Source organism: Leguminivora glycinivorella, chromosome 20 (assembly GCF_023078275.1).
Source record: "Leguminivora glycinivorella isolate SPB_JAAS2020 chromosome 20, LegGlyc_1.1, whole genome shotgun sequence".
Classification (NCBI taxonomy): domain Eukaryota; kingdom Metazoa; phylum Arthropoda; class Insecta; order Lepidoptera; family Tortricidae; genus Leguminivora; species Leguminivora glycinivorella.
In genome coordinates, this window is record NC_062990.1 from 11,480,338 (window position 1) to 11,504,249 (window position 23,912).

General features: G+C 36.5%; 1 protein-coding gene across 1 annotated transcript; it reads right to left on the minus strand.

Moving 5' to 3' along the window:
• Window positions 1-1,724: 1,724 nt before the first annotated feature.
• LOC125237184 (homeobox protein SIX1-like) lies at window positions 1,725-23,587 on the minus strand. Its single transcript, XM_048144175.1, has 7 exons — window positions 23,490-23,587; window positions 16,590-16,702; window positions 15,742-16,177; window positions 15,193-15,350; window positions 14,206-14,335; window positions 6,944-7,066; window positions 1,725-2,479 (listed from the first exon to the last, which is right to left on the minus strand). The coding sequence occupies exons 2-7, from the start codon at window positions 16,684-16,686 to the stop codon at window positions 2,359-2,361; spliced, it is 1,065 nt and encodes a 354-aa protein (XP_048000132.1). The 5' UTR covers window positions 16,687-16,702; window positions 23,490-23,587; the 3' UTR covers window positions 1,725-2,358.
• Between the last annotated feature and the right edge of the window lie 325 nt (window positions 23,588-23,912).

Consider the following 23,912-nt stretch of genomic DNA (forward strand, 5'->3'; position numbering starts at 1 on the left):
TGCTCGTTTTTCAATTCCACACTCGGCGTTAAAATACAACTTTGCCCCCTTGTATAACAAATTTAACTATTTCTCTACTCCCGATTCTCCCGAACGTTTTTCCCTTACAGGGTCGTGCATAGATCTTTAAAACCCTACATAAAAGTCTATTCCCCAAAGCCAGCCTCCGCCGGCATTCCGCGCATGCGCGCAGTATCGAAAAAACTGAAAACGCATTGTTTGGCTCTGTAACCATGGCAACGCATTGTTATAACGATACTGCGCGCGTGCGCGGGAAGGCTTTGGGCAGCTGAGCTAACAGTGCAAACCTTTGTATCAAAATATAGGAAACAGTGTGAATTTCACAAAAGTTATTCAAGAAAACTATTAAAAACTAAGTGCATGGTCGTAGAAAAAGCATTGTATGTAACGGTGTTTAACTGAGCCAAAAAATACTCACTCGTCTTTTTTGACCTCCTTTAAACGCCTGTTGCATAAAATACTATTAAATCAAACAATGGTAATTCTTTAAGAACTTTATTTCACTTGTAGACTAGAATACATGTAATCATTTGAAACATAAACAGCACCTTAAAGTTCACACAAATTATTAGCTTACATGTAAGTAATAAATGGCCAATTTCCACGACTTCCGTGGCAAGAAAATAACTTTCACAAATATATCAATAGAAAAAGTATAGATACTATTAGTCTCCATTTTTAATAAATTTTCTGTCCCTATCTATTGAATATTGATAATACATATTGCTGTATTAAAGCCAAAATAAAAACAAAAGGTTGACCTCGATGGACTTTAACTCTAGATTCGAGAAATGCTCAATAATTCGAGGCATCGACAATTCGACATCATAAAAAGAACATAAGTATAAGTAAAATCAATAGAGAAAAAGACATTCTGAATGGTCCAAAGTTGTAGTCTGGTACGCCAGTCTGTTATAACTTTTATTTTGCGGTCTCTATAACTTTACATTCAAACAATTCCAATTTAAATGTTCTAGTCACTTTATAATATAATTATAGCAGTAAATAGTATGTCAGAAAATATATAAACTTACAACCTAACACTGGAAGGTACTAAATGAGGTAAAACATGAGAAATAATAGGATATAACTCTTTAATAATTAAATCAGTTCAATTACTTAAAATATAACAAAATAAAATCTTTTTGCTTAAAAACTAGTTTAAAGTATTTACAACAACGCATTGTTTGTGCATTTTTACAAATATTATACTCTGGCTCATCCACTTTTGCCAGTAAAAAAGGCGCGAACATCAAATTGTCTATGTCAATCCGAAGCACCAATTTTTTTTTAAACGCGCCGTCGTTGTGTACTGACAAAAGTGTTGTGCCATATACAGGATGTAACATTAATACCGGTGATCCATTTAAGAGCATAACCGGTATCGAATAGCGGTAACGAATACCACTTCCTTTTTTTAAAATAAACCCCATGAAAATTAAAGATACTATAGAAGGTAATGTATAAGCCGTAGGATTTATCTTCGGCAATTATGTTACATAGTGTATAGATATAAAGATGTGAAATTATGGCAATGATTTAGATTGAAGCTTTTTAAGGGTTCCGTACGCAAAGGAACAAAAGGAACCCTTGACTCTGTCCGTTTGTTTGTCTATCTGTTTTTTTTAATCCAGTTCGGTACCCTTCCCAAGGCCCGCAGCCAAGAGTATGATCAGGAGTGGTATTGGTAGTAGTAATAAGTATCTCGTTACGTTTGAGCGATCAACTCAGTGGAGTCGTAATACCAATCGTAGTCGACAGCGATCTTGGTAAACATACTTATAATATTCACACTATTCACAGTCAATTTTTAATTGATGCGACTTGGACATTTATAAACGCTTGGAATTTAGTGCGTTTTCACATTATCCGATCCGATATCGGATGTAGGACCGATATCCCATACATTACTGGCGCCATCTTGGATTATTTCCATTGAAATCCTTCCTATATCGGATCGGATCGGATAATGTGAAAACGGAGTAAGGCCTCTGGCCTGTGTAGGGGTACCTAAAATGTCATAATTTCACAGAATTTTGGCGTATAAATTAACACGCACCTGCGGGGCTCTCAAAATCGCTGTGGACTTATCTTTATACGACTCTAACGGCCCAGCCACGACATTGGTCTAAGCGCGACAGCGGTGAGTGCAGCCATACGTGCGAGTGAAAAGTCCCATCGCTGTGTCTCGCTCCAATGTATGGCCGCCGCTCCCCGCTGTCGCGCCAGCCCCATGCCAGACCAATGTCGTGGCTGAGCCGTAAAGGGTCCATCCATCCTTTTGGTGGATCAATTCTGTTTTTATTTTCTGAATAGGTAGATGATGATAACTTATACTTATGCCCCATTGCTAAGATAGTGAGTAGGTTCTTGTAGCTGGTGGTAGTAGGAGTTGGGTAGCAGAGCAGGAGCCAAGGCACCTTGTGGACCGGCGTACTGCGCTGGTACTAGCATCTCTCTGAAATGGAAAATGTAGGGGTCAATAATAAGAATTATACAAATATTTGATCCAATTTTGGGCATTTTGAAACTGGCTGAACTGGTTCTATCGGTCTTAAGGGGTGTGTACATATTGCAGCAAATTGTGCTGAATGAACTGCGAGCACACTGCGAGTGATATTTCACACTATCCGATCCGATATCGGATGTAGGACTGGATTTGGCTTTTGATATCCGATATCGGATCGGATAATGTGAAAACGCTCTAACCATTTCAAATTTCTTACTGCTTGTCATTTTGACATGGTTGTAGAGTGACCTAGGGTTCCAATTGGTTGACAGGTTTGACTGTACCACACTGTACCTACCTATTCGATTTTTATGTCAATGCTTCATACTCATTTGATAATTATTAACAAAAATGTTCCCATGAGTTCAAATTAAAAATAACAATAAGTCCTCATCACGTAATGTTAAATATTAGGACAGGAATATTTAAAAATGCTCCAGTCTGGCTACTTAATTAGCGTATCGAACAGTCTACCTCTGGGTACATGACTCCAAACGTTTCATAAATAAAAGCGCGCAACGAAACGGCACGTTTCGACCATAAAACACCGGTAGGTCACATAAATTATAAACAAGGAAAGAAAAAAACATTCCAAATTCAAAAGTGACCAATGAGGGAACTGCAACTTCTTTCCAGCCAGACAGGTTTTGTTTTTGATTTTCAAGTTTTTTTTTAGAGATTGTATTTGACAAGGATTTGCTACAATACTGTAGCAAGTCGAGATTGTCAGTAAAAAAGCAAAAAGGCGGCAAATTCATAATTATTATGAAACACTCATTTTTACTTTAATTAAATTTCTATAGGTACACATCAAGTGGGTACTAATGGTTACCTACGTTATTGAAAAAGTGAATGATTAATTTGTTTGGGTAATAATTCAGTTGTTTCATCAAGCGCATTAAGTTATTATTAATATAGATAGAGAATTTAGGTAGTTATTGCTTAATGTTACAATGGATAATAAAGCTTTTCAAAGTTTTTTTTCATACATTTCTCGGAACAGAGTCCAAAGCTACCGGTCTTTTCAAAAGCACACGTGGTCAACCAACCCAACGAAGTGTCTCATTGATAAATGACCTTTACTTTAAAACAATAGACATAGAGTTTAGAAAAAAGATCGGTTGGGGGCGGGAAAGTAATTTGTTTATAGAATTTTAAGTTTAAAACATGTGTTTGTTAATGAGGGTCACATTTATGGACATTCGGACAAAGTGATTTGTGACCCATTATTGGACATTTTCACTGTAGAATAATATTTGTTTGAATAAATGTATCAACCGGGATATTAGCGTCTGGTGGGTTAAAAACGTCCTTTGAAGATCTACATAGACGGTCAACCAAATCTTGGTACTAAAAAACCGGCCAAGAGCGTGTCGGGCCACGCTCAGTGTAGGGTTCCGTAGTTTTCCGCATTTTGCTCAAAAACTACTGAACCTATCAAGTTCGAAACAATTTTTCTAGAAAGTCTTTATAAAGTTCTACTTTTGTGATTTTTTTCATATTTTTTAAACATATGGTTCAAAAGTTAGAGGGGGGGAGACGCACTTTTTTTTCCTTTAGGAGCGATTATTTCCGAAAATATAAATATTATCAAAAAACGATCTTAGTAAACCCTTATTCATTTTTAAATACCTATCCAACAATATATCACACGTTGGGGTTGGAATGAATAAAATATCAGCCCCCACTTTACATGTAGGGGAGGTACCCTAATAAAACATTTTTTTCCATTTTTTATTTTTGCACTTTGTTGGCGTGATTGATATACATATTGGTACTAAATTTCAGCTTTCTAGTGCTAACGGTTACTGAGATTATCCGCGGACGGACGGACGGACGGACGGACAGACAGACATGGTGAAACTATAACGGTTCCTAGTTGACTACGGAACCCTAAAAAAGGTGCGAAATTAAATGTCTTCAATTCAATTTCTAGCTTCGCGCCTATTTTCAATCAATTTTTAAGTTTTATGGCTCGTCGATGATTCCGCCAACGTCTAGGTTTAGGAAGGCACGCGTTTCATGAAGACAATGAAGAAGCACACTGACATTTTATCCCGCCAGGCGGCGCCTGTGCGTGCCTAGGTATGTCACTGTCATTCATATGTGAAAGAGAGAAAAAATATCATCTTCTCGCTCTCACGTATGAAATTCTTTATCTGTGCAATGGACTAATAAGGTGGCGCCATCTGTCATATCCTTTGAGTGTGCCTCCTCAAGTCATTGGCCGCTGAGCCCTACATTTTTCACATTTGCCGCCGTTTTTAGTGCCAAGATTTGGTTGACCGTAATATAAATTAATAATCTAAACGGAACATTTTGAAACTATTGGTGGTATAGGTAATGAATAAATTAAGTGTTCATTTGAAATAAATGTGAATGTAGGACCACCTATATAGGTACCTAAGTTTAGAAGCACCTGCCAAGTCTATAAAAATACTAGACTAAACCAAGACTAAACATAAACAATTTCAATCGACTTAAGCTCGCCGCCAGCACACATACACACATAGTTATAGTTATACGTATTATACGTTACGTTATAGTATTATACGTTACGTTACGTTATAGTATAATACTACACACATACTACACAGGCTTGCACGGTAAGCATGGTCGCGCGATAGACGATAAAATAGCAGGCCGTCCCTATCGCACTATTTGTAAGTGCTTGCTTGCATGCTTCCCGTGTTGGACACATTTTAGTACATACAGGGTGTATTTTGATAGCGGGTCAGTAAAGGCACTTACCAGATCCCGTGCTGCCACTCAAAAATGGTATAGGAAGACCTTCCTTCGATTTTTTATTTATGAAAATTGGCGTTTACAGATTTTGGAAAAAATATACAGGGTGTCATCCTGTAAAGGTTGTGGATACATATTTTTTGTACTTTGTCTGCAACTATGTATGTATATTCAAACCTTGACTGTACCTACCTAATAAAAGCCACCAAAAGCTTATCGATGTTTCAAATTATAATAATCAAAACATAATACTGCACGCCCAAACAATCAAGTATACATTCAAAAATCCACTTTAACGCTAAGTAATAAACTTCAAATTGTCTCATTTCAAACTCTGTGAAGTATTTTATAAACATAACGTCTTTTAAAAAGAATAAGGATTCAAATAAGATCGTGAAATAGTCAGTTTTGAACTTTAACTAATACTGATAAGATTGAAATTAGAATGTACCTGTAGTTTTTTTTAAATGTGGAAGTGACCTCTATGGGCCGACAAAGGATAACAAGAGAGCATTGAAGGGAAGTCGTAAATTTGACTTTATTTGTTTTTGACTTTTGTTTCAGGCAAATAATAGTTGGAAGTAGAGTTTGAATATATCACAATATTAATATCATATTTCTATGTGTCCCTTATTTTGTCATGTTCTCCAACATATATAACGAAATCGGTAATTAATTATCAATATGATGAATTGTGGTGACGGGTTAAGAATTTCACCACCCCTTTTCTTCCCGTGGGTGTCGTAGAAGGCTGTGGGATATGGGTTAAATTGTGGCGTAGGCGAGAGGCTGGCAACCTGTCACTACAATGTCACAGTTTCGTTTTCTTTCAACCCCTTATTTGCCAAGAGTGGCACTAAAACGAGTAGTTTCATGTGCTCTGCCAACCCCTTCATGGGATACAGGCGTGATTGTATGTATGTATGATTGAACAAATCTCCCTGAAGAAATTAGAGGGTTTTGTCACTTTTCAGGACAATTTCTCCCAACAGGATGAGTTTGGGCCGCTATAAAGGAAATACGTGTATGTTATTTTTGATTACTCTATAACATATATAAAAATCAATCAAATCGGAGGGGGACAGTAGGGTACATTGCCTTGTAATATTGTAAGTTTAATTTTGTCCAACCTGTTTATGATTTTTTTTTCAAGTTGATGATCCAAACCAATATTTTTGATAAAAATATAAATAATAGAGTATAAAAATGTGGATATTATATGAAAATATGGTAGGTGTCGCTAACTCATATCTAGTAACGAAAAATTTAAAACTTCAACTCAAAAATATTAAGTACTTAAAAAAAGTCAGGAAGTTATTTCTTTTTTATTTGATATATCCCTAATATATCAATAAAATATCCAAAGAACAAATCAATCGAATACCTGGTTTGGACGAAAAAAAATAAAAACGAAATTTCTTTTCTTTTAATTTTTTCGTAAACGGTAATCATTTACGGCGTAATATTCACCAAAAGTATATGTAATAATAAAACGAATAACGCATAACAATATCTAAAATTCAGCCAGGGGCGATTTTGCTATGGCGGTCCGGCCATACCCTTTATCTAACAATTACATTTCTTATGTCCAATATTAACCGCCGTTCCGAAATCCACCCGTATTTGATTTACACACTGTATGAGTAAAGTAAGTATGTAGGTACTCACGGTCTGTTGATCTGCTGTGGTGTCCTGTCCCTCTGCCGACGGTTTTTGAACCAGTTGGAGACTTGCGTGAGAGTCAGGCCGGTTTTACGCGCTAGGGCTCTCTTCTCATCGGGTGTTGGGTACCTGGGGAAATAATTATTTATTAGATAAAGTTAGATTTCTAACTTGTAATATAAGACAATAGGTACTATTTCGTATAGTAGACCTATGGCAGAAAACTCGCTCCAACTCTTAGTATGTATTTTTTCACATTATCCGATCCGATATCGGATGTAGGGCTGATATCCTATATAATTAAAGGCGCCATCTTTGATTTTTGCCTTTGACATCCTTCCTACATCCGATATCGGATCGGATAACGTGAAAACGCGGTTACCGCTTAGAGTTAGTAGGAAAATAGAAGAGTGCAGAACTTGAAACAAGTTTTGGGAATACCTTTGGGTTTTGGTTTTGGGAATTGAAATCGATCGTACAGATCAGGTAGCGTAACCGAATGGCATTTCTCCGACGCGAAACGAAAACGAAACGCCGCGAAAGGTAGTCTGGCTCTGTCGCGCCAATACGCACGAGCGATAGAGATAGATATCTACGAGCGTTTCGTTTCGTGAGCGTTTGTGCCATTCGGCTACGTACCCAGGATATCCTAATATTCACTTTGAATTGTAATATTCATTCACTAGCTTTTTAATGATATTATTTCTCAACGCTGATATCTCATTATTATTAAAAAACTCAAAAAATGCTCATACATAATATCTCTATTCTCCCTGCTTATACAATATCTTTGTCAAACAAGTCTGTCAGTAAATAAGAACAAAGAAACTATATGCATCCTTTTCTTTAGGGTGCTATAGAAAAGGATACCTATAGTTTTCTTTGTTCTTATTTACTGACAGACTTGTTAGACAGAGTATAGCAGCTATAGACCGTCAACCAAATCTTGTCACTAGAAAAATGCGGCAAATTTGAAAAATCGCGGGCTAGCAACACTAATTTTGAAAATCGGTGGAAATTCGCGTGTCATTTGTATCTTATTTGTGGAAATCTCCACCCTACCAAAAAGAGAAATAACTAGCACATATCCGTCCCTTTTTAATACATTATCTAATTCGTAAGGAAGAAGCGAGCCCCTTGAAAAAAAATATCGGTGGCTGTTCGACGTACATTGCTGGTTTTTGTTCGTTTCATAGGGATACCATACTTTAGTTTGATGTACATTGCTACTGCCAAAATTTGGTTGACAGGCTATAATAAATACTAAACTTCTTGTGTGTAACTGTATTAGTTTATGGTTTATTCGACGTATCTACTGATGTCTACTGTCAAATTGTCAGTTTTTTAGTTTAACATGCGATATAAAGCTCTTGTTTTGATTCGGGTTCGCCATCTTGGTTTTGTTGGTAGCAAGTCCGGGAAATTTAAATTAATTAATTGTTTTATTTTGTTTCAGACCTGTTTTGTTGTATAATTTATTTAGTTTTTCATTAATTCTATCTAGTTATCATAATATATTTATTAGATCCTGTATATAGGGTAAGTTTTTATAGTTTTCAAAAATGAGTAACGACCCGCCGGACCCTGGCGGGGGCATTTTTGATGTTGATGCCATGGATACTTCGCCGGTATCTTTAAGCGGTGGAGTAAATAATGCAGGCGTTTATAATGGTGGTGTAACGCGTTCTTTGAAACGTGGGGCTGACATAACTTTAAATGTCGAAAATTCTATTATCAAAAAGGCCCCTATGAATCAACCGTCTGATTCTATCCAGTCCACATACACGCACCCAGATTTTGAAACTGTAAGAAGTAAATTCTCGGATACTGATATTGCTCCATTTGTTTTGCATATCCAAAAAAATGTTAATGACCCTGCCTCAGGCGTTGTTTTAAAAGCGATTAACTTCGGACATTTTTTATTTAAAAATAATATTTCCGGGGTAGTGAAGGATGGAGTCAAGCGAATTGGCCGTAATCGATTCTCGGTTGAATTCGATTCTGCTCAGCATGCAAACGATTGCTTGTTGCATCCGGCGTTAGCGAGAGCAAATTATTCGGCTATTATACCGTCATTCTATCTTACGAGGATGGGTATTATTCGGAATTTGGCAACAGATTGGACAATGGAGGAGGTAGTGAATAACATTCAAGTGCCTACTGGTTTTGGGCGAGTAATTAAGGCTCGCCGATTGAGTAGGAAGGTCATTGGTGAAAATAATGTCCCTCAGTGGATTCCTACTCAGTCTGCGGTGGTAACATTTTCTGGCCGTTCATTGCCGCCACATGTATACTGTTTTTATAATAGCCTTCCAGTTGAGTGCTATTTGTATCCTACAATCCAATGCAATAATTGCTGTCGTTTTGGACATGTTCAGGTCCAGTGCCGTTCAAAATCTCGTTGTTTTAAATGCGCAGGAGACCATGAAGGAGCAACGTGTAATAAATCTACCTTTACTTGCCTATTTTGTTCAGGGGACCACTGTGCTACAAATCAAATTTGCCCAGAGCATCATAGACAACGTAACATAAAATTAGCCATGTCTCAGGAAAATTTGCCCTATCTGGAAGCTGCTGCCCGTTACCCAAATGTACGAAAATCATTTGCTGATGTTTCTCTTTCTCCTTCCCCTGTTGTTCAGTCTGATGGTATTTCTGTATCTCAACATTCGACTTCTGTTCCTGGTGCGTCTTCCAATCAAAATATATCTCAATCTTACCGCAAAACTGTTTTTTTGCCGCGTAAACCTCCATCTGTGCCCAGCCCTGGTTTCGACAGGAGGGCCCATGACTACATTGTTAGGGAACCTGTATCTTCGCAACCTAATGGATGTGCATTAAACAATGAACATGTTAATAAAAACGATAATTTAATTAAATTCGTATTTTCTCTCGTTGATATTGTCGTTAACAATTCGAACTCTGTTGAACCGAACATCATGCGTCAAAAGTTATTTAATCTCATATCTCTATTTTTCTCAGATAATGGCTCTAACCACGATAGTTCAATGGAACTGTCGCAGCATCCGTAATAAAAAATCTGATATAGCTTATCTTGTTAATAAATTTAACCCATTTCTTTTTGCTGTTCAGGAGACATGGTTGAAGCCTGGTTCTATTTTTAGAGTTCCGGGCTTCGCATGTCTTCGTGATGACAGGAATGATGGGCATGGTGGTGCAGCTATCTTAGTTGCACGGTCTGTAAAATTTTCTCAACTTCTTATTCCCTCTCATAGTAACTACTTGAATGTGGTGGCTGTGAGGGTGAATAACATTTCATTTCTCTCAGTTTATATTCCTGATCCACACCCTGCTATGATTCCTGAACTTTTGCATATCTTATCATCAGTTCCTTCCCCTTTAGTAATACTTGGTGACTTTAATGTTCACCATACGTCTTGGGGTTCTCATCATTGTGACTCTGTTTCTCATCATTTTCTACATCTATTTGACTCTCTGAATTTATGTGTTCTTAATGATGGCTCCCCTACAAGACGTGTGTCTTTTTCACAGAATCCTAGTAGCGCTGTGGATATTTCTGTTTCTTCTTCTTCACTTTCATCTAGACTCTCGTGGCGTGTTCTTCCATATTCTTTTGGAAGTGACCATTTTCCTGTCCTGTTATCTTTCCCTGATCCTGTGCCTTCTATTTCTTTCTCTCCTAGATTTAAATACCAAACAGCAAAGGCTGACTGGCCTATGTACAGTTTATTGTTGGATAATGAAATTGCTCGAATTTATGATCATGGTAACGAGGACGCTGCTGCTAGATACAACAAATTTAAGAATGCGATTATCTTAGCAGCTAATGGCTCTATTCCACAAAAGAGACAGTGTCCTAGGAAAACTCCTTATCCTCCGTGGTGGGACTCGGAATGTTCTGAAGCTGTAGGAAAACGGAAAAGTGCAGAGCAATTACTAACATTAAATTTTTCTAGGGAGAACTACGATAATTACTTAAAGATTGCTGATGATTGTTCTAAATTTCTCTTAGTTAAAAAACAAAAAGGATGGCAATCGTTCTGTGAAAGTCTTTCTCCGTCTACTTCGTCTTCCTCAGTATGGAGAAAGTTGAACCGATTTCGCGGTGCTTTTGCATCCGAATCAAAAGTGCAATCAAACGATCCTTCGGAGTGGGTCGAACCATTTGCAGATAAGCTTGCTCCTCCCTCGGTTCCTATTCTGGAAGAAGTTTCACCTGTTCTCCCTTCTCTACAGTCCACTTCAAATAATCAATTTGATGAACCTTTTTCTTATGAAGAATTTTTGACGGCCATTAGTCATCTTAAGGACTCCTCTCCTGGTGTGGATGGAATTCCTTATTCCTTCATCTTGCATGCCAGTCCAGATTCAAAACAGTTCTTTTTGGAAATTCTTAATAAAATATTCTTATCAGGCATTCCTCCAGATGATTGGAAGACTCAGATTATAGTTCCTATACTTAAGCCAGGAAAGTTAAGCAACGATCCATCTGGGTATCGTCCTATTGCTCTTTCATCAACGTTGGCTAAAATTCTTGAGCATCTTATAAAAAACCGATTGGAATGGTTGGCGGAGAGCAGAGGATTGTTGCCTAAAAGTCAGTTTGGTTTCCGCAAAGGTCTCGGCACGTTGGATAGTCTTGCCATATTTTCAACTGACATTCGAATTGCATTTTCCGAATGCCATTCCGTGGTGGGGGTCTTTTTGGATGTAGCATCTGCCTATGATAATGTACTTCTCCCTCGTCTTAGGCAAAAGCTACATGATTTACACTTTCCAGAAAGGCTTGTAAATTTTACAATAAATTATCTTTTATGTAGATCCATTCTTGTTAGTTCAAAAAATATATGTCTTTCTCCTAGGTTAGTATGGAAGGGACTTCCCCAGGGTTCGGTCTTAAGTCCACTGTTGTACAGTATTTATACTTATGATTTAGAACTCTCAGTTAATTCGTTTTGTAATGTGTTACAGTATGCTGATGATATATGTTTGTATGCTTCAGCTCCCAATATCCTAGATGTGGTTCCTTTACTTAATTCAGCTTTAAGTTATCTACATATTTGGCTAGAAGATCATGGGTTATCCCTCTCTATTACTAAGAGTACAGTTGTTCCTTTTACCCGTAAGTTACGTATTCCAGATTTTACAATCGCTTGTAACGGAATTCCAATTCCTCAGTCAGATAAAGTTAAATTTCTAGGTTTAATTTTTGATACAAAGCTTACTGGAATCCATCATATTAATTATACAGTTAAAAAGTGTGAGAAGAGTATTAACATTATACGCTCCCTTTCTGGTGTCTGGTGGGGTTCACATCCTTACTGTCAAAAATTAGTTTATAATGCGCTAGTGCGTAGTAATCTTGATTACGGGTCTTTTCTCCTTGAACCTTGTAATAAAGTTGCATTAAACTCTTTGGACAAAATTCAATCCAAAAGCCTTCGTATTGTTATTGGTGCAATGCAATCTTCTCCTATTATAGCCCTTCAAGTTGAATGTGTTGATCCACCTCTTCATTTAAGAAGACAGTACCTCTCAGATAGATTCCTCTTTAAAATAATGCAATCGTCTGCTCATCCTCTCCTTTCAAAACTGCATGTTCTTTCTGAGTTAATTAAATCATCTAAGTTCTGGTCTCACAAAGATCCTCCTTGTTTAATAAAAAGTTATCTCAAATTTACTCACCTCCCTTGTCCCGTTTTTCAGTGTATTCGTAATCCAATCTTTGAAACCCCTTATAATGCAATCATATTTAAACCCATTATATTACTTGACATTGGAATTGATAAAAATACGACGGCTCCACTCTCACAGTTAAATAAAGCTATCGCTGAGTATTGGCCCAACTGGGTCACCATTTACACAGATGCTTCCCGATTGTCGGTTCATGGTTATGTAGGATCTGCTGTGTGGATTCCTAGGTTTAATGTTATCCTGAATTTTAAATTACCTACTTACTCGTCTATCTTCACAGGTGAAGCAGTAGCTATCTTGGAATCTCTTAAATATATAGAATCTCATAATTTAAATAAATGTGTCATATTCACTGACTCTAAAAGCACTTTGCAGGCTATTTTAGCCAATCAGTTTAGATCTAAAATGAAATTCCCGGTTATTTTAGAGATAAAACGCCTCTTGTTGTCGCTTTTTCATAAAGGTATCATGGTTGTATTAGTTTGGATACCTAGTCACGCTGGAATTCCAGGAAATGAAATGGTCGATCGGAGCGCTAAGGATGCAATAATCAATGGATGTCTTTCATCATTTAGGTCTTATACACATGATTTACTCTCGATAGCTAAAGATAGTCTTAATGATGCATGGCTTGTTGAGTGGTCTCGATCTAGCCAATCCATAAAATCACATTACCCCGAAATTCAAGAAAGAATCCCCGTAAAACCCTGGTTTTTTCGATATCGTAATGCTAATAAGAAAGTTACTTCTACTATTTGCAGGTTACGTTTGGGTCATGCGTGTTACCCGGTATTATTATGTAAACGTCGTATTAAGGATACGTCGGTGTGTGAATGTGGATTGGATGAGGGTAATCTAGATCACATATTTTTTGAATGTAACAAATTAACCTCTTCTTTGTACGATTTGCTCCCTCCATTTATACCTCGCCCGACGAATATCACATCTTTACTTCGATTAGTCTTTACACCGTTCATTTCCATTTTATGTCATTTTATCAGTCATAATAACATTAAATTATAATTATACATATATATATATATATATATCCTAATAACAAAACAGGAGATAATAGTTCTTCATAATTCCGTATTTCTTATTTATAACTTGCTGTTGGCATTCCTGTTAATACCCGAATAACTAAAAACGCCTCAACTGACTTTGGCAAAGGCCCTCGAGGCTGCCATTCCCAAAAAAAAAAAAAAAAAAAAAAAAAGCTCTTGTTTTTATGTGTGATATGAAATATGTTCTATTAGAAGCGCTAGTGGCCTAGTTGTAGCGTATGACTTTCAATCCGTAGGCCGCAGGTTCAACCCCGGCTCGTGACCAATGAAACCATTGAGTTTTTCGAAATTTATGTGCGAAATTTGATATTTGCCAATCGCTTTTCGGTGAAGGAATACATCGTGAGGAAACGAACTAATCCCAAAAAGACCTAGATACCCTTCAGGTTGGAAGGTCAGATGGCAGTTGCTTTCGGAAAAGTGGTACCTACTTACATCAAATTTTGGGATTCGTTGTCAAAGCTGACCCCAGACTCCCATGAGCAGTGGATAACGCAAGGAGGATGAGAGTAAGTATTAATTAATTACCTATTTCTGTAATAGCATTCCTTCAATGCGTTCCTGCTCTTCTCCTTAAAACAGTAGACGGTTTCTTCGCCGTCCCAAATTGTCTTTGGTAGCGGGTATTTCTTCCTTAGCCTGTATTTATCCACAGCACCTGAACAAAACACCATAAATATCATTTTTAGGAATTGCTCCTACATCCCACAATATCTGATCAGGTGCCGTAGCCGAATGTCATTTCTGCGACGCCAAACGAAATCGAAACGCCGCGAAAGGTAGTCTGGCTCTGTAGCGCCAATACGCAAGAGCGATAGAGATAGATATCTACGTGTGTTTCGTTTCGTAAGCGTTTCGTGAGCGTTTGTGCCATTCGGCTACTACGTACCCTGATTTCTTCCTGCTTTTTTTGATATTTTTACTTTTAAATCCATCAGACTTAATTAAACTAAATTAAAATTAAACGTTAGTAAACAACTGATATGACTTAATGACATAGTAAAACAACCGTAATTAAACTTAGAATTTTTGCTATAGTACCTAAATTGTAATTAAAAAAATTTAAACGACGAATTTTTTTTATTAAATTGTAATTAAACTGAATTTGTACATTTGTAATAGGCTAGTTTCCTACTAGTCAAATCAGCTTCTTTTTAAGAACTGTCAAAACGATTTGCTAATATGGAATTACTATGAAATACTGAGGAGTGACGTCACGGTCAATTCATTTACTTTATATCTTTCTCTTTGACTTATTAAATGGAAATTATGTTTAAACATCACTACTGTCCATGTTTTTCTTATAATTATGTAGTGCTTTATTTCGTGCACTGCATAAAATATTTTATTTTAACTGTAGGAAACTAGCCTATTGTGTTATTCTATGGTTTTACCCAGTTTTTCCCCTCTTATCTACGTTCTCTGTTATAATGAGTCTTAAATCTGTGTGCTTTGGCGAAAAGGGTCCTATTTGGCGAATAATTACCTCTTCAAAAATATTGTCTATGGTCTTACCTAGTTTCCTTCCTCTAACTTTTTCAGCCTCCTTGTAGTGAGCCTTGAACCATAGAGTCTGCAGAGCGTTGTGGTGTTTTGGCGGGAAAGCGTGCGCTTCCAATATGGCGTATAGCTCTTGAAACGCGCCTCTATGGTACGCTACTAAAGCGCGCGCTCTGAAAGTTTATTTAAATTTAAATAAATTTGGCTATTTACACTTATTGGTTGCTTATAATTTTTCAAACAATTTTTTCCATACTTCCATTACATACTCAATATTATAAATGTGAAAGTGTGTGTGACTGTTTGTTTGTCCGTCTTTCACGTGACTGAGCAACGAATTGAGATAGTTGATCATCGAATTTAACGCGAGAAAAGTCGAAAGCAGGCAAGCAGGTAAATATTTTTCAACATCTGTCTCAAAAAAATAACGGGTTAGGTTAATATTTTCTCAATACAACTCCATATTTCATCATACGTATTTCTAGGTACTCAAGAAAACGCTTTCCCATTACCATGAAAACCGACCCGCGCATCCTTCCATTGACAACTTCACGGAAAACATACCTGAGTACAGTTTCGCTTCCACGAAGCAGCTCGCTCGGCGGCAAACTCCACAGGAACTCTGACAATTTCTCTATATCCCCCTTCTGCTGTAACGCTTCGCACACACACTGAACTTGCTCAAAATTGAAGTTTAAACATCTTCTTGTATTCTCATTTTCAGCAAAATAAGACTGTGCTACTCTTTCTCGTTCAACAGGTACTTCAAAAGTCTGTTCCGTCATTCGTAGAAGCGTCAGATTCTCGTTCTGAGCATAGTTCATGTCCTCGTTGAAATTGGAACGCATGCGATCGTCGAATGTTTCTTCATCGTTGTTTTTGAAGCGTTCGACCAGTTCTTTGAATTCGCGGACGTAGGGTAGTTTCGTTTCGTAGCAGTCGCGGAATTTCTTGTTGCGTTGCGGGGTTAAGTAGTTGTCGAAAGCCATTTTGTTGGTGTCTAGAAGAAAGTTACATGTTACTGATAGCTTTAAAATATTGATTTTAGAAAATTTGACACTAGAAATTTGAAAAGAACACCAAAAACCTAAAAAAATATATTGTAGGTAACAGGCGATGTTCTTAAACGTGACCAATCCCAGACAATTTTAGGTAAAACCAAAAATCAAGACATTAGCGGCACACAAAAGGTTCTCAAATATTGATCTGGTAGACCTATGGTAATGGACATATGAAATATATGCCGTATATTATATGGGTGATCTGGAGTTCTCTAGAAATGCAAAGAGTTCAAAGGAACGCCATCTTTCTTGAGTCACGCACGTTTTTAGACGTTTCTACTATCAAATTATTTTGAAATAAATACTGTGTACAGAATCCAAGATGTCTGTAAATGCACAAATCTCACTAACCTTTTTGGTTATCGAAGGGGAACAGGGACGTTTCGGACTCGTCCGTGTCACTTGCAGGGCTGAGGCAGCTGCCACAATCCATTGCTGTGGATTTCATCCCCGAGCGAGATTACCTATTGTCAAAAAAAAAACTCAAATTAAAAAAGTCTTTGAAAATTCGAACGTAAGTGTCTTATTATCCCACTAATATTTAAATATCATGTAATACTATATTTTACTAGGAAAATAATAATCTGAATTAAGTTTTTGAATAGGTGACCCTTTTAGTTTTTCAAATTCTTTAAATATTGGGTTGGTAAGAAAGTAATGAGCGAATCATAACCAATATTGTAATTTTTATTTAATTTATTATTTTAATCATTTATCAAAAATATAACGGCCTTCGTTATCTACTACTTGTCTCCATCGTTCTGGTAAAGAATGAATAGCATCGGCGAAGAAGTTCTTAGGTTTAGATTCAAAAAACTCAGCTATGTACTGTCGTAGATGAGCTTGATCATCGAACTTTTTTTCATTCAAGGCATTGCTTAGCGATCTGAACAATGCGTAATCCGTAGGTGCCAAGTCTGGAGAGTACGGTGGATGAGGTATCACTTTCCAACCTAGCTCCAATAGCTGTAGCCGAGTCACTTTTGCAATGTGTGGGCGAGCATTGTCGTGTAAGAAAAAAACTTTAGCATGCTGTGGACGATTATGACAGATTTTTTGGTTTAAATTTTCAAGCTGATTACAGTATACTGATGCGGTAACAGTCATTCCACTTGGTAGGAGTTCCCAGTGAATAATACCATGAATATCCCACCAAACGGACAGCATAACTTTTTTCGGGTGAGGCTCTGTTTTTGGTGCCTCTATTCCTTTTTCGTTTGGAGCTAGCCACTGACGTTTGCGTGTGTGATTTATATATAAGACCCATTTTTCATCTCCAGTGATAAGATGGTCCAACCAGTTGAATGTGCGGCGAAAAGACAGAAGTTGTATACAGATATCGGTACGGCGGTTTAGTTGATCTCTATCAAGTTCGTGCGGTATCCAAACACTGTATTTGTAGTTTTTTCCCAACTCGTGTAAATGTGTTTCTATGGTGACATGAGAGCAGCCTCGGTAGCAAGAGTACGACTCGTTAGCCTCGGATCTCCTTCAATTAAGGTTTTTAATTTGGTTACATCAATCTTCACCGGTCGACCAGACTTAGGTTGATCTGATAATGAAAAGTCGCCACTACGAAACCGCTGGAACCATCGTTTCGCCGTGGCCTCAGACACAACTTCAGGAGCAACACGCTGACATATATTACGCACTGCTTCGGCGGCTGAATGGCCAGACTGAAATTCATATAGTAAGCAATGCCTTACATGCACTTTTAATTCGTCCATTTTCTTCCTTATATTAGCTCGGCGACAGCTAGTGAATGACTGACGAGAAACTGTGCGACTCGCCCTTTATATACTTTCGACCATAGAAGATTCTAGAACTCTCTCAAAAATTTTATGTGGAATTCAATCGATCGCTCATTACTTTCTTACCAACCCAATAATACATTAAATAATGGTTCCGAAAATAAGGCCTATGGCTTGCTAGAGACGATAAAATAGATCACCTATGATTTTAATTCAAGCTAAATACAAATAATTGGTCTAGTTAGTCTAGTAGGTATTTAATAATTAGAAGTTTAGTCAGTAAGTAAATGAAGTGGACTGTTTGTCTGAAATAAATGAATACAATACAAAATCTGTAGATTTGTAACTGATAAGGCTTGGTACAGTCAGCCAATTGAAACCCTAGATAACCCACTCTACAACCATGTCAAAAGGACAAGCAGAAAGAGATTTCTTACAATCTGATTTATAACGTCACTATAATATAGTTTTACAGTGGCCTGGGGTTCCAATTGGTTGGTTGTATTGGTTACTATACTAACATAGTTGTTGACAAAATATACTTTAATTTAAATGACTCTGTATCGTTTAATAGTTATTTATTTAAAACGGAACCAAACTTATAATTTATCCGTCGTTGCTTATACTGACATCCGAGCACGCCAAAGTACACACACACAAACTTTTACACTTCACCTACATAAGTGCAAAGTGCAAACCATTAGGTACAAATCGACACAAATTATGACTAATTCAGGTTTCCATATCAACACATCACATCAAAATTTCATGTTTTACTGTTCAAAATTTTATGCGTTCTAAAGTACAAAAATTTAAAACACTAAAATAGTACATTACGATACAATAAGACATGTGCGAAAGAGAAAGTTCGAAACGAGTGGCGCTAAAATCGCCGTCAATAGAAATTGTCAACAATGTAAACAAACCATTCTATAAAATATCAATATTCTAGCACAATTTTATTACTTTAAAGGTTGAGGAACATAATGTGATATGAATTGATTAAATAACACATGGATTTAGCCAGTATCTGATGAGTTAGAATGAAAATTAAAGACATTTTGACTACAGGGTTTGTTTACATTGTTCACAAGTTCTATTGACGGCGACTTTAAACCAAAATACGATCGAGGGGAGTGTTTTAAATCGACACATGTTATGAATTTCCTTTTCGCACGTGTACCGTACGACGTTTTTCAGTAAAGTTATTGAAATTGTCAATAATGTAAACAAACCATTCTATATAGTATTTTATGCAACTGGTGGTTAAAAGAGGTCAAAAAAGGTGAGTGGCGTGGGTAACAATTTGAGGCGAAGCCGAAAATTGTTAATAAAGACGCCACGAGCATTTTTTGACTCAGTTAAACACCGTTGCATACAATACTTTTTCTACGACCAAGCACTTATTTTGAAAGAAAATTATAAATCAACAAATACCTACTTTCAGTCATCTTAGTTATCTAGTGGACCGCCTACCATTTTGAATATGCAGTTTGAGTGCAAACATGAAAATAAAACTGTCTATGGTATGGTTCTTTGAAGCCTGGCCACTAAGACGAATCGAGCCGAGTTGAATCGAGATCTCATACATTTGAATGCGATTCGACGCGTCGCCAATGAACGCAGCAGAAAACGAAGGAGTCTCGACTCTGCGAATTGGTTTGTTAAGTTGGTAGTAATGTATTTACTGAACTGTAACAGCTATATCGTGCTACTGCTACTAAATGTTTTCAGGGTATAGACTAGATAGACTTATCCTGACATCTTTTATGTAGGGTTTTAAAGTTCTATGCACGACCTTGTAACTCACTAATAACAGTACGGGAGTAGAAAAAAATATTAATATTCTAGCACAATTTTATTATTTTAAAGGTTGAGGATCATAGGTAATGTGATATGAATTCTCGAATCTGACGAGTTAGAATGGAAATTACAGACATTTTTAAACTGGTAGTCTTATTGTAAGATAATTTTATGTCCCTGATGTTTTATTGTAATAAAAATATGAAACTAAAAAAAGACATTTTAACTACAAGGTTTAATTGTACACAAATTACATTATTCACAAATTCTATTGACGGCGTCTTTATGTAGCTATACTGTAACATGTCATATTATAATATGTATAATACACGTACAAAGCGAAATTCGTAACTAGTGTCGTTTTAAAACAGTCCCTTCGATCGTGTTTTAATTTATCGCTACTCATTACTAGGTTTCCCTTTTCTGTACTTAGTTAAGTAATGTAAGTACTACCCTGATCGTGATCTGAGACTCTCACTTAGCACAGCCCACACAACGACAGATCACACTGTAGCCAAACCAAATCATATTTCACCCACCGTGTGAATAAACGGAAAAGCTAATTCATAAAACCGTTTTCTGTGTAAAAACACACGCGACGTCCAAGTCAAAATATGCACTGAAAATATTCGGTGACCACGTAAAATACCAGTTTGTTGCCAAAACATCATAGGATGTCTATACTTTCTTATTCATAACTGATTCAAGTAATTTGAAGAGGATATTCGATTTAAATAAACAAATGAACTCGGTGTCTTTCATTTATACGGCCAGGCCAGCTAGTAGATATTGGATATGTGAAAGAAATGAAATGGGTTAGTAAAATATTACGAGTATGTGTGCATTAAGACGCTACAGGAGCGAAAATGCTAAAAAGGAAAGGAGCCCCCCTTTCAATTTATGAATTTTAGTTAAAATATACTAGTGTTATTAACTTTAATTTGTCGAAAAAAAGATGTCCGTTTAGAACAACACAGTTAAAAGATGTTGCGAAATAGTACTTTACGATACAAGTGCGTAAAAAAGGAAGTTCGAAACGAGTGGCGATAAATTAAAACACGACCGAAGGGAGTGTTTTAAATCGACACGAGTTACGAATTTCCTTTTCGCACGTGTGTCGTACGACGTTTTTCAGTACAGATGAGCCTCCGAAGTTTCGACCTGGCATATAATGAACCACTTCTCGCACTAGTGCGTAAAAAAACACCATCTGTACTGAAAAAATCTTTAAAATCGAGGTTCCGCTCTCGACTGTTTCCTCCTTCAAAACTTAATCAATCGTGACGAAATTTTCTGAACAACAATGAAATAGTCTGTGTTTTTTTTTGCTGATTATTACCAATTTTGAATACCACACCTTTTTTTGCGCCATAATCACAATAAAGCCGTTTTTGGAAATTTTTGATGGGCTCTAGGTCTTTAAAAATAACGGGTTAACAATTTCACCACCCCCTTTCTTCCCGTGGGTGTTGTAGGTGAATATGGGATATAGGTTAAATTGTGGCGTAGGCGAGAGGCTGGCAACCTGTCACTGCAATGTCACAGTTTCGTTTTCTTTCAACCCCTTATTTGCGAATAGTGGTACTGAAACGAGTAGTTTCATGTGCTCTGCCTACCCCTTCATGGGACACAGGCGTGATTATATGTATGTATGTATGTGCAAAATATTACAAAGAATAGATAAAAACAATAACAAGAGTTGGTTACTCCACTAACATCTCTTCCAGGCAAGCCTACACCGTGTTCATATTTTTCCAAGTAGTTACGAAGTGGAAAATCGTTAAATAATTAGAATATTTCCAGAACATCTTTCCCCTATGGTCACTCTTGGCCCGACAATCCCAACATATTATTGTGTAATATGTCTTATGTAAATACCTTTATTCATTTTATTTGATAAATCGAAATCCATACTATACTACACTTATACTATATACTATAATATTATAAATGGGAAAGTGTGTGTGTCTCTTTGTTTGTCCGTCTTTCACGGCAAAACGGAGCGACGTATTGATGTGATTTTTTAAGTGGAGATATTTGAAGGGATGAATTGACATAGGCTACTTTTTGTCTCTTTCTAACGCGAGGGAAGCCGCGGGCAAAAGCTAGTAATATTATAAATGGGAAAGTGTGTGTGTGTCTCTTTGTTTGTCCGTCTTTCACGGCAAAACGGAGCGACGTATTGATGTGAATTTTTAAGTGGAGATATTTGAAGGGATGAAGAGTGACATAGGCTACTTTTTGTCTCTTTCTAACCCCCCACTTCCCTAAAATAGGGAGTGGAAGTTTGTATGAAGCATTCCGCAATTTTCGAATTTAAGGCGAGCGAAGCCGCGGGAAAAAGCTAGTAACGTATATTTTTAAACTAAACAATACATGTAATAATGTACTGGATTAAAACCAGATTAAAAACTATTTTCGTTTGCAAATTATCTCTATTGCTTAAGCTTAACACATAAACAACCAAAGATAAACTATCTATATTTGAATTTAACTAAGAAAATTGACCCTTTTATCTTACAGGGCTCAAGAAAAAAACAATAAGTAACTGGTTATTTACAATCAATTTCAATACAGGTGCAATCGCAAAAAAAAAATAAGAATTTTGCAACAACTGTGATTAAAACACGAGCGAATAGAGATTTGTAAAATTATCTATTCGCACGTGTATCAACAACATTTTACAGTAGCCTTGTGGCTGATTTGGCCATTTCGACATAATACCTATACATACATACAGCTACTACCTATGCACACTACAGCTTAGAAATATTATATGTATTACCCGTCGAAAGAAAAAACATACTTAGGTCACCGAACATAAATTTCTATCATTGTCATGGGCTCATGGCTAAAATTCAGAACTTTATATGTCCTAATATGTAAAAAAATGTATTATAGTGACCAAACATTTTTTTTCCTTTTAATTATTAAAAACGTAGGTAAATACATACACGGTGTAACATGAGAAAACCGAATAATTTTAACAGAGTATTCCTCATCATATTAGAAGAGTAAAATGTCATATAAACTTTTCTGGGTTTCGTCTACTTTCAGAGTTATAAGCATTAAAAAAATAACAATTAAATTACTTATTATTTCTCAGAACAAAACCCTGATTTGATGGCGATGATGGCGTTATCGGACATAATCTAACTATCCTCGTTGATAGATATCAAAAAGTAACTCTTTGCAAAAGTGTTTTTTTAGAAAAAAATGTTTTAATTTTAAGTACCACTTTTACGAATAACATTTACTTTTTATGTGAAAATACATCCAAAGAAACTAAAAAAAATACACAAAAAAAATTTTTTTTGGCGAAATTTGCTCGAAGTCATATCACATTTTATCTTTATTTTGCCCTCAGAAATTCGTAGTTAAAATCTTTCGGTTTGCTCATGTTGCACCGTGTATAACATTTATAATAAAAATGAAGCTTTTAAGTACTTTGGGAAGTTTACTCGAGAGACTAAATTAAATATGGGGTTATTCATATAACGCGCCCCCGGATTTTCAAACTTCCATAGGCTACGGTGACTACTTACCGTCAGACGGTCCGCGCACTATTTTACCACCGACATGGCTTTCAAAAAGTCGTATTGCATTTTTCTAATTGAGTAGTTATTTTTGTTTAAAATTAAAAAAATATATATTTTATATTTATAAATAATCTATACCAAATAAAAAAAAATCTCACCTAAAACACAATAATATAGCACTTCACAAACACTACACAAAAATAACTGTCACACGCCCTCACCCGGCGAGCACTAAGGGTCAAATGACAAGGTGTAGGCTTTCAAAGCGCGAGCGGAACGGGCGGAAAGGGCGGGGCTTGGAGCGCGTTGAAAATTTGTTTTTTTTTTAATTGACCTCTATGGTCCCGCCTTTTTGGAGAACTGGCCAGTTTGACCATTCGTATGGGGCATTCGATGGGGCATTCGTTGTGCTAAAATAATGTTACGTTTAATAACATTTTAATAAGCTAATAAATGGTACAGTTTTAATCATTTATTTATTTATGTTATGTTTATTTTGATCTCGATGTTATTATACGTACGATCTTGCAATGCATTACTAAAATTTTCGATGCGAAGGCGCAATTAGGTGTAAGTATATA

Excerpts from the sequence above, each read along its gene's own strand:
- LOC125237184 (XM_048144175.1), bottom strand. The coding sequence starts at position 16,686 with ATGAAATCCACAGCAATGGATTGTGGCAGCTGCCTCAGCCCTGCAAGT. Across the intron at positions 16,178-16,589 it reads CCCCTTCGATAACCAAAAAG|ACACCAACAAAATGGCTTTC; the intron begins GTTAGTGAGATT and ends ACTTTCTTCTAG. Across the intron at positions 15,351-15,741 it reads GGAAGCGAAACTGTACTCAG|AGCGCGCGCTTTAGTAGCGT; the intron begins GTATGTTTTCCG and ends ATAAACTTTCAG.